Source organism: Plecotus auritus (genome assembly GCF_963455305.1).
Source record: "Plecotus auritus genome assembly, chromosome: 2".
Taxonomy (NCBI): Eukaryota; Metazoa; Chordata; class Mammalia; order Chiroptera; family Vespertilionidae; genus Plecotus; species Plecotus auritus.
This window is the reverse complement of record NC_137771.1, coordinates 222,018,744-222,032,036: the sequence shown is the minus strand read 5'-3', so window position 1 is coordinate 222,032,036 and position 13,293 is coordinate 222,018,744. Positions and strand designations below refer to the sequence as shown.

The following is a 13,293-nucleotide window of genomic DNA, read 5'->3' as shown; positions in this document are numbered from 1 at the left end:
GCTCTGGCCAACCCAGGGCCCACCCGTCACAGAGCCAGCCAAGAGCAGCCACTGACCGAGGTCACTCTGCTGACCGTCCTCATGGCCAGCCCCACTCTGCCCTGATGCCCAGAGCCAGTGCAGTGATTTGAGCAGTTTTAGCAACTGAACTGTTTATTTCTCATACAGTTTTACCTGAGATTCTAATATATGAAACGTATGTGAACAGTGACATCTCAGTACCCATTCAATCTACAAAGTCAAATCTAGAGCACCCACTAGAGAATTAATGGGAGCACAGAGGGTCCTTGTGTGGGGATGGGGGGTTCAGGGTGGCAGCCATGGGCTCACGTTGGCCTCAGCAGCAGTTCGTTTTGCTGGCCCCCCAAACGCTGCCTGAGGTGGACATGGCCAGACCTGGATGCCCGGGCAGTGCGGCTCTCCAGCCAGCAGGCGTCTATGAGACAGTCGGTTCTCAGGACTGCAGTCATGCCTCCTGGGGGGACCTGACCCCCAAATACCGTGTCCCTCCTCCAATGCGTTGATACTGAGGCCGTTACAGCTGAGAGCCTGCTTGGTTTGTCATTAGTGTCTCAAGGCGTTTAAGTAGACCTACTTAAAGGAAGGAAGTCCGAACCCACTGCCCCCAGGACCCCCACACCCTGTGCCCCAGGGCAGCACTGGTCAACCAGAACACCCACTGTGGAGGTCTGGGGCATGGCTCCCCCACCAGAGCCAGACTCCGCCCACCTCCTGCGTGGACCCTTCCCAGGCTCCCTACCATCCCCTCGGAAGGAGGCCCGGGCCTGCACGCCCTGCTGGTCACCAGTGGGGTCTTAAAAACGCATGGATCTGAGGGCTTTGCGGACAAGGTCTGGAGCTGAGAAATTCTTGAATAGGACCCTTACCTCTCTCTGGAGGGAGGCCCGGCTGCTGCGGATCTGAGGACCCAGAGTGGCTGTGGGGGTGGGCCATTATCTCCCCACCCCCTTCTCCCTCTGCGTGTCCTCAGGTTCCCTTGCTCTTGTTCCGTTGCTCTGCCTGCCCACCTGCGGCCAGCACAGAGCCAGGGAGCCTTCTCCCTGTTCCATCCCAGGAGGCACCCGGCTGTCTTTGCCCTCAGTCAGGTGCTCTGCCTCCAACCATGCCAGCTCTGCCCCCGTCCCACTCATTCCATCTGGGTGCCTCCCTCTCACACCCCAACTCCCCGAACTCCTAGCTGAATGCCATTTACATTCTGGTTTTTGTCCCCTGCTTCACTGTCGTTTGATTTTCTTAACCTTTTGGCTTAACGCCAAAGAGGATTCTGTCCAAAGAAAAATGGTAAAGACGTTTGCTCTCAGGAAAGTTTTATATAACGCAGCACAGCAGCTATGAGGAGGGAGCGTTCGGAAGCTAGTTATCAGTGCCTAAGCTCCGCTGCTAGAACGAGATAACTCCTTTCCTGGTTACAAAAGCCCAGCATGGACCCAGCCAGTTTGGCTCAGTGGATAGAGCATCGGCCTGTGGACCCAAGGGTCCTGGGTTCGATCCCGGTCAAGGGCACGTACCTTGGTTGCAATCTCCTCGGGCCCTGGCCCTGTTCGGAGGTAATCAATCGATGTGTTTCTTTCACATCGATGATTCTTTTCTGTCTTTCCCTCTCTCTTCCACTCTCCCTAAAATCCAATGGAAAAATATCCTCGGGTGAGAATTAACAAAACAAAAATAACAAAAAAAACAACCCTGCCTATACATTGTAGAATATTTGAAAAATGCCGAGCAGTATAAAAGGAAAATGAAATACCCATCATCACACCACACAGAGGAGACCGCGAACATATCAGGACCTCTCCCACTGGTGTTTCTCCTACGAGTGTGCGCACGCGTGTGCGTCTTCTTTTCACCTAATTTTTTATCCTGATCATTTTCGCTCAGCATCACATCAGCAGCATTTCCAAGATAGCATTAAGTAGTCTTCAAAAACATGATTTCAATGCCTATGTAATGTGCCATGATGGAGACTGACTGAAATGTAATCATTTCATCATTTAGGAGATGCTTAGCTAACTCCATGTAATAAAGAAGACAAAAGGACCATCCCTCGCTGCGCACCTTTGCAGGCTGAGTGGCATCACAGGGAGGTGGTTTGGGTGTAAACCTGGGAGGTGACTGGCTCGCCCTGAAGATTCGCTGATTCATAAAAAGCACCCAGAACGGTGCCTGACACTTAATGAACTCTTTTATTACTTTGCTGTTATTATTTCCTTACGAGCAATTCCTAGAAATGGGATTCTGGGTCAAAGGGACAAAGTATTGCCTAACCACTTTCCCCCAGGGCGCTGTGAATGCGAGTTCCTCTAAGGAGGTCCCCTCGCCGTCCCCTCGCCGGCCCAGACAGCGTCCTGCCGTCTCCTTAGTTCAAACAGGCTCTCAGGGCTAATTGCAGATTCACATCCAGTTGTAAGACAGACTATGGAGCGCTCTGTGCGCCCTTCTGGGTTCCCCCAGTGGTGACGTCTTGCAGAATCACAGTACAGTGTCCCCCCCAGGATTCTGACGGTGAGACAACCCACGTGTCACTCTCACTTCCCCGTGAGTTGTGCTCATTGGCGTGTGTGTGTTCAGTTCTATGCCAGGCCGTCCCACGTGTGGGTTCTCACTCTCCCGCCACAGGCAGGGCTCAGAACTCCTCCAGCCCTTTCGCCACCACAGCCAGCCCCTTCCCCACCCAGTCGCCCTCTCCCCTACTTCCCCACGGACACGGCGGCGTTCTCCATTTCTGTAATTTTGTCGTTTCTAGAGTGCCATATAAATGGAATCCTACAACGTGTAACCTTTTGGGATTGGCTTCTATTCACTCAGCTTAAATCTCTTGAGACCCTTGGTAGCGGTCGTGTGGATCAGAGATTCGCTCTCATTGCTGGGCAGTGTTGCAGGGTGTGCACAGACCACACTAACGTTCACCCGTGGAAGGACGTCTAGGTTGCCTCCAGATTTTAGCGACTCACCCCTTTTTCACTAGGGCCAATTTGATTAAATAATTCCATTTCTTGGAGGCCAGTGTGGCTGTTTCTAGATGTCATTATCCTTATTTGGGTTGGGTGGAGATTTCTGTGTCACACTGATAATGAATCAACGTCATTATCAAGTTATGAGAGTAATGAAACTGTGACGAAACGTTAGGCTGAGATTTAAGGTGCTGGCCGGGGCGGGGGGGGGGGGGAGTGGGGGGGCATCATGATCAACAGCCAATGTGGAGACTGAGGAGGGGCCAGCAGGGAGCGTGGCTGGCAGAGGCGCCAGTTCTGATTGATGGAGGAAGGGGGAACAGAGCTCAAGCATGCCCATAGGAAGCCCTCCCCCTACCCCCCCCCTCCGGTCTTCCCTGCTCCTTTAGAACCCAACATCACAGTGTCTCCCGGTCTCACCTCCACCTGTAGCTGTTTAAAACCCCTTGGGAGAGCGACTGTGGAAGAATTCTAAGGTGGAAAATTTTGCTCTAGAGTCCTTACTCCAACTTCAAAGGAGCGCTGTGGAAATTGTTGCTAAGGCAATTTCACAGTCGGTGATGGCAGTCCCGGCGAGACAGTGACCGTAAGGGCATGTTTTACAATAACCAACCCCAAAGCGTGACTTACCTGACACCGTTTTTCATGACTCTGAAAGGTAACACAGATGTTCTCTGTGGTTTTGAAAGGGCACCAACGCCTCACCAGCTTGGTGAGATCGTCTCCAGGGTGGAAACGCTCACATCCGGCTTCACGGCGAAGATCCCGGGACCCCCCCGTTCCTCCGGCCCCCAGCCTGCCCGGCCCCACCAACTGAACTTCCCTCCTGTGATCGTGGCGGTCTCTGTCCTTCCCAGCCTGCAAAGCTCACCCCAAACCTAAATTGCTGTAGGGTTGTCATATTTGCCCCGGGTTGGGAGCATTTCATAACGTAGCCCCACAATTATCCGTGGGAGAAACCCACAATTTCTGGTGGTCGCTGACTTCATGCCAATCCAAACTAGAATGGACAACCAACAAGGACGTTTTCAGCAGCTGCAAGGAACTTCTATTCAAATAGAGATAGGAGACTAGACCGGGGCTTCCCCCATCCAGTGTGGAACAACGTGCGAGCGGGGCGCTGGGAGGAGGGCGTGGCTGCCCCTCGCTGTTCAGCCCCCCAGCTGCTGTCATTACCCTCCTGCCGGCATCTCCTTGTGCAGAAGGAATAACTTCTTCGGCCAACAGTGTGTGGGCTGAATAGATCTGGAATGATGAGGGTCAATGGGGCAGGGACAATGCAAGTCATTTTACGTGTGGAGCCCACATAAGAGGGCGCCACACCCGTGCTTTCCCGTGCATTCCTGCCCGGCGCTCCATAGCAGGAGCCCCCCCAGGCTGCCCGCTCCCCGGCCGCCAGGCTCCTGCTGTGTGCCGGGGACCACAGAGGCCCAGCTCTGGGCTGTGCAAGCCCATAGCTCCTAAAACACCCCCAAAAGACAAAGGCAAGAAGGAAAAGGAGAGCAGATGGTAGACATTAAGACCAGCTTTTCTTACAAAGCTTTCTTTTAAAACGTTTCCATGAGGGTGAATTCATACATGAATTTAAATCACACATGTAAGGGAACATATGTCCTGAAGTGCACGCTCCAAAACCCAGACCTGGGACCTGGCAGGAAGGGAATGCAGCACCTGCTGGGCTGCCCCCGCCCTGGCTCTGGGCACGCAGACAAACGCGGCCTCCTCGTCTGGAAACAGATGGTGTGGCAGCCACGGCCATCTGTGGTCAGGGCCGGGATGGGCGTGCAAGCAGGTGCTGGGGCTGCCACACTCCACGGTCAAGAACACACAGACGAGGGCTGGCGTGGAGTCAGGGAGGCCCTTGGGGGTGCACACCTCCCTTCCCTCCCGAGTGCCAGGGGGGAGCCTGGGCGTGGTCACGCCTGTGTGTGTCCCAGCCTGGGCAGCTTCCCTGCGGTGGAGTCTGCTGCTGACTTAAAGGACTGGTCACCAGAGGGATCTCGCTGGACTGGTCCCTCCAAACTGGAAAAGGGGACTTGATTACAGCACCTTTCACGTTCCCCAAAACCATGTGGCAAGCCGGGAGAGGTCCAGGGCAGGAGGTCCAGCCCAAATCGGGAGGTGACCAGGACGAGCCCTGGCTCCTCCCCACAGGCCAGGGGTGAGGAAGCTTCTGTGCCAGGCCCCTCTCAGAGTGGAAGAACCTCGCGGAGAAGGTCTGGCACCGGTGGGGTGCCCCAGTCAGAGGGTGAACGCCTCAAAGCCTCTGTTGGTCTCGCTAAAGCCTGGACTCCCCTCCCCGCCGTCCCCACGTCACTGCTGACATGGCCTGTGTCCTAGCTCCTGTCCAGCGCTCACATCATTGGAATCCTGTTTTCACTCCAGAACCTTCCACAGGCTCCTAGTTTACTCCGTGGCCTCTCCCTTCGAGACTCTTGCAACCCCTCACTGCACATCTCCCTAAAGACCGCTGTACTTGCTGGTGCAAAGTTCCCAAGGGCGCCCTGACCGGTTTGGCTCAGTGGATAGAGCGTCGGCTTGCAGACTGAAGGGTCCCAGGTTCGATTCCGATCAAGGGCATGTACCTTGGTTGCGGGCACATCCCTAGTAGGGGGTGTGCAGGAGGCAGCTGATCGATGTTTCTCTCTTATTGATGTTTCTAACTCTCTATCCCTCTCCCTTCCTCTCTGTAAAAAAATCAATAAAAATATATATATTTTTTAAAAAAAAACACAAAGTTCCCAAGGGGCTCCAGCTCGGCATTGATCAGATCTGCACGCCTAACCTCGTAACGGGCAAACGCGATTATCGAGACCTGCCAGGCAGTCTGCAGGCGCATGGCGCTCCTGCCTCCTGGCACAGCGTGTGGTTGCCAAGCGGGCCCTGGAGGGGCCCCTTCCTGGTGCTCCCCTCAGTGAGCCCCTGAGGGGGGTGGCCGAGGGGGAAAGGGATGCACAGAGCTCCGGTGCTTATCAATAGAGTCGTGTCCCAGGAAGAGGCCTCTGGCCTCAGAATCGAGAGGCAGCCACTCCGGGCTTTTAGAAACGGCTTCTCCTGTCTCTTTAACCCAGAGGCCACCTGGCCAGTTTGGGGCCACCTGGCCGGTTTGGCAGCCCTCTGGCCATCTGCTCCACAATCACCAGCCCTGTTTTCCTAAGTGTATTGGTCGAGGCGCTTGGATACCAAGAAACAGACATGTTCTTATGCCGATTCTAGAGGCCTGGGTTTGTGGAGGGGTGGGGGTCGATGGATGCGGGGAGGAAGCTCACCAAGAGCTTCTGTAAGGACCTTGCAGGTCCCCAGAAAGAGCCCGGGGATCCAGGGTGCCAGGAAGCGGGGGGATCCGGGGCTCTCTGCTTCCCTCTCTCTGCCCGCTGTGACCGGCGCCTCCCTTTTGTCCCTTCTTCAGGGACTGCTCCTCCTTATTCATCTGGGTGGCTCGTGTGGTCAGCTGAGGACAGACTCCCCATGACCCTGCACTCACCCCAGTTGCCACCAGCTCCAAATTACTTAGTAAACGTTCTGGTGGGGAAAGGTGACCGGGTAATGGCCAGTCAAAGGTCACTGGGGTGGGGCAGGGTCACCAGGAGCCAGGACTGCCTGCCTGGGGCTGTAGGGAGTGTACTGGACAGCCTATTGGTCGGGGCACCCCATGCTGGGATGGTAATGGGCTGGCCGCTGCAGTCCCCTGGGCCTCACTCCCAAGTCCCCACCTGTAAGAAAGGTGCCCACCCAGCCAATAGCACAGTCCTCACCAGAGCACTAGGCCCCACCTCTGGGCTGTGCAACACCGATGGGCCAGTCCCAACCCTGAGCTGGGCCGGGAAGTCCAGCCAACCTGTGTGTGCTCCGCTGACACCTACCTCCTTCCTTGTCTTGATTGGCTGTTGATCAGTCCCAACAAAGCAGGGGACCATCCGGCTGTGAGCGTGCAGCTCGGGTCGAGGCTCCCAGGCCTCCGATGCTGACTCTCCAGAGTCAAAGGCAGCCCTCCCCCGCTCTGCCCCCGCCAGGAAACACAGGAGCGGATTAGACGTTCCTCCCTCACGTTCTGGAGATTCTGCAGATTGAATTCCTGCTAAAATAAAATTGGGTCCCAAACAAAATGTGGCCAGATGTTGTTCTGGATGCATCTGGCAATTCGGAGATGCCCTGACGACCTGAGTCCTGATCAGGCCATTGGAGCCAGCCAACAGGTGCCAGGCGATTCATGGGCACCTGGGCTGGTATGACACTGTGTTCGAGCTGCAGGTGTTCCGAGTGCTTCCTTTCAAACACGTTCCCTCACGTATTTCTCATCACGGTCCTGAGAGGCAGGCAGAGCTAATAGGATCGGCCCCATTTACAGAATGGCAAACTGAGGCTCCAAGTGGTTATGGTCTTGCCCATGGGTCGGGGTAGGGTGAAACAGAAGGAGAAACTGGGGACAAGCCCTGGACCCACAGCTCCGGCCACAGCACCACTGCTAGGCGGCTGGTCGGAGTGTAGACGGCGAAAGACAAAGACCTGGTGTCGTGTTCAGGTGTGAGCACTGAGCACCGGTGGCCTGGGATCGGATCCTGACTGCCACTCATTGGCGGGGCCTGTGGGAGCCTCGCAAGTCTCCGTGTGCCTCCGTTTCCGTGTGCAGATCCCTTAGCACAGGGCTTGGCCTGTGGCTCACGCTCGGTGAGTGTCACTCACCCTGTGATGCAGGTAGTGGGCGGCTTCCAGACACTGAAGTTCCTCTGACATTCAAGGCCCAGCTAAATGTGAGGGATGATGGATATCCGGGGACGAGAGACCTCTGCCTTCTCATTTTCTTCTCCGGTCTTATTTTAATATCACGGGCTGCCAGCAAACCACAGAAGAGTTTGGGGTGACCTGCCGTGCTCATTCATGAACGTTAGCCCCGATTTGCCTCAAGATGGACAGCAGTACAAAAATCTTTATTTTTTCCATTCATCTTCCTGCCTTCATGTCCCATTTTTAAATTTCATTTTATCAAAAAAAACCCTTTTTTGTTGGTGCTCTTTGTTTCTGGATGAAGGATAAAGGATTTGCAAAATGAGTCAACATGTGAAAAGCCTTGTGCCCTCCGGACAAGGCTGCCCCGAGGGGTAGAGGGGGGGGGTGTCTTCCCAGGCCACCCAAGCACGTGTGCTGTGTGGCTGGTTTCCCACAGCAGCAACACCTGGTCTGGGCCGGAGCTTCTCCGACACCTGGAGAGACGGTAAGACGCTGCTTTCCCAGCACGTCAGACATAGGGCACACCTGCTGCTTCACCCTGCCTCTCACCTGCCCTGGTCCTGCTGAAGGCTCATTAACTTGCTAAATAAGTAAGGCAAGGGCACAACTCTCACACAGACATAATAGGAGACGCATCGAAGATTTTTACCTAATGCATTAGTTGAACAAGGGAACTGGTAAGATGTTCAAAAAGAGAAATCAAAAAACCATGCATTTATTTTTATTTTTTTAATCCTCACCTGAGGATATTTTTCCCATTGATCTTTAGAGAAAGAGTAGGAGAGGGGGAGAGAGAAAGAAACGTGGACTGGTTACCTCCCACATGCGCCCCAACCGGGACCAGGGATCGAACCGGCAACTGAGGTATGGTCTGAAGGCCGAGTCTCTAACCACTGAGCAACCAGCCAGGGCCAAAGACCCACGCGTTTATATGCAGAATATTGAAATGTAGTTGTCAATGGACACAGTGCGGTTTACCACTGGAGACACCCCCTGGACTCTTCTTCCTACTCCAGACTTCCCAGCCGGTTGGCAGAAGTGGCCTGAAGGAAAGATTATTCTGGGTCGCAGAATAAGGCTGGCCTCACTGGGTTTGGCCGTTCTGTACAGGGCAAGAGTGCCAGTCTGCCAGATGGACCTTCTTGTTTTTGCTTTGCTGGAAGACTTCATCATTGGGCTTGTCAACGCTTCCATTGTTTGCTGTCCCGAGGCTAGGAAGGCCAGCACACAAAACTCTCCTACAAATGGGGGGAACTCTTTCTTGTCAAGCTCCCCAGAATATCCCAAGGCCCCTGTGCCGCCAGTAGGTGAGGCCTCTCTTCCCACCTGGAAGGCAGGAGCCCGAGGGCCAGGGCCCAGGTCAGCCCCGAGGAGGGCTCCGCATGCACCAATTCCTCGCGGTCACACTCCGCTCCTTACAAGAGCCTGGTCACACCTGAGTATATAAATGAGCAAGCCCGATTCCCCCAAGTACATCCTGGTGAAAAGGAGAACGGATCTCATGGAGACTTTGCAGATAACAGCATTGCCATGAAAAGCAAAAATTTTATCAAAGTTTCTGAATTAGCCCTAACCGGTTTGGCTCAGTGGATAGAGCGTCGGCCTGCGGACTCAAGGGTCCCAGGTTCGATTCCGGTCAAGGGCATGTACCTTGGTTGCGGGCACATCCCCAGTGGGGAGTGTGCAGGAGGCAGCTGATCGATGTTTCTCTCTCATCGATGTTTCTAACTCTCTATCCATCTCCCTTCCTCTCTGTAAAAAATCAATAAAATATATTTTTTTAAAAAAAATTTCTGAATTAGGGGAGGGCAGACAGTGAAACCCAGATAGCATTTTAAAATGTTCCATTTCGCTTTACCAAAGAAGCTGTTAGGTTGTTAAGAGTTCCATGTAGCTTCGGAAAAGAAGGAACTTCCCTATCCATCCAGAAAATGAGACGTGAAAACATCTACAACGCAGCAGACAAGCACAGCACCACGTCCGTCCTTCTGCTCCCGCTGGGTCTCGGGTGAGCCATCTCATCGAGGTGTCTGTTTTTGAACTGAAATCCCAATCGGCCCACAGGAACGGTATGAACGTCGTCTATGTGGCCGTCAGACGCCGGTCCCCGCGGTCCTGTTCTCGGGGGCTCTGAGGCGGTCGGTCCTGCAATGAAGCCACAAACTGGACTCCAGCTGATCGCAGGGCCTTCAGCAAGTGTCTGGATAAACAAACCACCTGGTGACCGCGACCCTGTGCTGCCCGTTTTACAGAAGATGAAATTGAAGCACAGAGAAGCTGAGGAGCTTGCTCAAGTCACAGAGCTAAGAGGCGAGGGAGCATCGAGGGCCACGGGGCAGTCAGGATCTCACATCACCCCAGCTGCTACATGGGAAGTCCCGTTTGTGGGGTGGGTGCTCTTGGCAAGGTCAGAGAGACCCCCTGTCGTAAGAGCTGCGATCCCATCAGTGTGCCCCCTCGCCTTTCGAGGTGCTGTCGTTGACATGACTCCTCTAGTCAAGTCCTCAAAAGCCGCGATTGGGAGCTGCCTTGCCAGATGAGACTGGAGAGAACCCCGAGAGTGCCCCCACCCCGTGAGCTCTGAGGGGCTGGGTCGGGATCCTGACTGGACGTGCTGTGTCTGCGCACATGAGCCAGGGGCGGGACCTTTATAAAGGTGTCACATCTGCCTTGAGGAACTACAACAGGTGGTGCTCCTGAGCCGGGCAGTGCCACCCAACCTACCAGCTCCCAGGACTTCTGCCCAGCGATGGAAATGAACATGGCCAAGGTCCAAGATGGGAAAGTAGAAATATCCCCGTGCCAGGGGGTGAGTGGCCAGGGCGGCTGGGGATGCGCTGTCATGAAAACATGGGCCTGACACACAGTCAAAGGCAAGACCTCTGTGCAGTGGGGTCGGGTCCAGGGGCCTCGAGGAGCAGCTGCCAGTGAGTCCTGGTGGCCAGGAACAGGGAGAGGGAATACGGGAAGCAGAGGAGGAGGGCCGGAGGGGAGGGTCCGGGGTGGGGACACTTGGGCCTGGAGTGAAGGCTGGGGATAGGAACGTGGCAAGGACTCAGCTAGAACAGACAAACCCTAGAACAGGGGTGGGCAAACTTTTTGACTCGAGGGCCACAATGGGTTCTTAAACTGGACCGGAGGGCTGGAACAAAAGCATGGATGGAGTGTTTGTGTGAACTAATATAAACTCAAAGTAAAGGAGCGGAGGGGAGAGCTAGAGAACCGGATAGAACAGCCGGATCCGGCCCACGGGCTGTAGTTTGCCCAAGGCTGCCCTAGGACCTCACGTGCCCAGGGGAAGAGGTGGGCCTTCTGTGGCCCAACCAGATCTATAAACGGAGGCCGGTGCAAGGGTCCAGGGCTGAGCCAGGACAGCGGCTGCAGGGTGGACAGTGCAGACCAATGGCACCGTCACTGACAGTGACCTTGTCTCAGCGTTGCCAGGCCATCAGCACACAGGGAGGTGTCAGTCATAGAAGGGCTATGTTGGTGGGGGAAATACCTGCTCTTTGTATTTAACTGTTTCTAATAAAGGACGATGCAAACGGATCTTAGCTGAAAATGGTGCCCTGGGCACTGAAAAGTCACCACCCACTCAGCTTGCTTCCCTCCAACATTTGTGATGGAAGTGGAGCCTCGGCGGGGACTGTCCCCACCTGCTGTCAGGCCTGGAGGACAGCTCCCTCAGTGAACTTGAAGTCGCCCAGGAAGGGACCTGGGACCCCTTGGACAAAAGGTGCTGATGCCACCTCGGTCTCCCCCGTCCGGGTGGGCAGGCACCCAGGTGATGTGCTCTGGGGACCATGGTTCACAGCACATCCCTTCTCACTGCGATCTCCTCTGATTTAGTCATGCCACATCAGCCCTTAGTCCTAAAAGGCAATATTTTTAAAGCTAAAGACCTTAAATTTATTTATTTATTTATTTTGTTTACATAATGGCCCTCATGAGGTCACTGGGGACTCCCTGCAATGAGACATCATTGAGCCAAGGTTATCTGCGGTGAGTCAGGCCCCACGGAGGGTGGGCACGTGGCCGCCTGTCACCTGCGGGGGTGTTTGTGTGGGCGGTTAGCTTTGGTTTTTACAACTCTTTTCGGTGGCCAAGGAATGAAATTAGTCACAACCTCTCTACATGCACCGAATGACGTGTATTATGTGTAACATTCCAGAGCCCAAGGTTACGGTTTTTTCTTTTTAAAATAAGCCTGCGGGTTGTGGCCGGAGAGGAAGCTCAAGGACTCTGAAGCCAACGTGGAGACCCGCCGCCGCTCCTGCCGCTCCTCACGGCCTGTTGCTCTGTCTCGCAGGTGGTCTTCAGCAAGTACTGCAACTCCAGCGACATCATGGACCTCTTCTGCATCGCCACCGGCCTGCCGCGGTGAGTGTCCGGCCAGTCCTGCCGGGAGGGCGTCTGCCTCCGCCTCCGTGTCTTTCAGTTCACCTTGACCAGAAAAGAGGGGGCGTCGCCCTGGGGGAGGGATAAAGGAGCAGAGGGCCACCTGGCCAACCCTTCCAAATCTGTGAATGAAACCCCGGCAGTTTCGGCCACAGCCGGCCCGCTGGTGCCACGGGCTCCCCGTGTCTGCACGGAGGAAACCGTTGGGCGGAATCAGGCAGAAAGTAGCATCAGGAGTTTCCTTTTTCCTTCATTTATTCACTTGCTTTTGGAGAAGATGAAGGAGGGTGGCTGTGTCTGGCTTTGGCCCCCTCATCCCCAAAGGGTCCAGCAGGTGCCTCCTCTATCCCAAGCGGGTCGTCACAGATCAATATTGGGGAAAAGACCAGTTACCTGCCATATAGAATCGTCAGAATTCCATGAGAATTGTTTCACCAAATCAACAGTGTCCTAGAGCAAGTGGAGTTGCTATCGTAACGGTTCGATTATAGAGTGATCAGGAGTAGCTTTGGCACGACCGTTGCCTTTAAAGTCAGGGTCCGGGTCCAGGAAGGTGAGCGAGGAGGACCACGGGAGTTCACAGGCGGGTGAGAAAGGGATTCGGAGCTGAATTACAGCAAACGGCAGGCAGTTTGTAACAGCAAAAATAGCCCACCGGCTAGGGCAGTGGTCGGCAAACTCATTAGTCAACAGAGCCAAGTATCAACAGTACAACGATTGAAATTTCTGTTGAGAGCCAAATTTTTTAAACAAACTATAGGTAGGTACATTTTTATTATCTTAAGTAGGGTACTCCTAAGCTGGCCTTTGCTAAAAACTCAAGGGGTCAAAGAGCTGCATGTGGCTCGCGAGCTGCAGTTTGCCGACCACTGGGCTAGGGCATCTTTTGTTAAGCCCTGTGCTAAGAAATAAATGCACGTTATTCTTTAGATCAGCCCTGAGATTTGAGTGTCCCCCCATTGCACAGATTTTAAAAATACAGCTCACCTAACGTGGTCCAGGCAGCACCGCTCACGGGAGGCCCCGGAGGAGCGGTTGGAGGGAGACTCCACGTTTTCACTTAAAACTGCTTTGTCACAGAGATGGTGCCCATGTAGGTGGGCTCCCAAAGGAATGAGGTAGGAAGGCAAACGATATAGTGTTTATTTCCATTTCACCCCAGTTTTATTTAATCTTCCAACTCAATCAATGAGACTTT

General features: G+C 54.3%; 1 protein-coding gene across 2 annotated transcripts in view; it reads left to right on the top strand.

The window, feature by feature from the left end:
* PDE9A (phosphodiesterase 9A) overlaps positions 1 to 13,293 on the top strand; it is a 94,557-nt gene that overhangs the window by 15,603 nt on the left and 65,661 nt on the right. Inside the window, exon 2 of one of the 2 annotated variants that reach the window (XM_080655411.1) lies at positions 12,007 to 12,077. In XM_080655411.1, the coding sequence (XP_080511537.1) occupies positions 12,007 to 12,077 (71 nt within the window). Of the gene's footprint in view, positions 1 to 11,903; positions 12,078 to 13,293 lie in introns of both variants that reach the window. The other variant, XM_080655412.1, reaches the window with a different exon arrangement.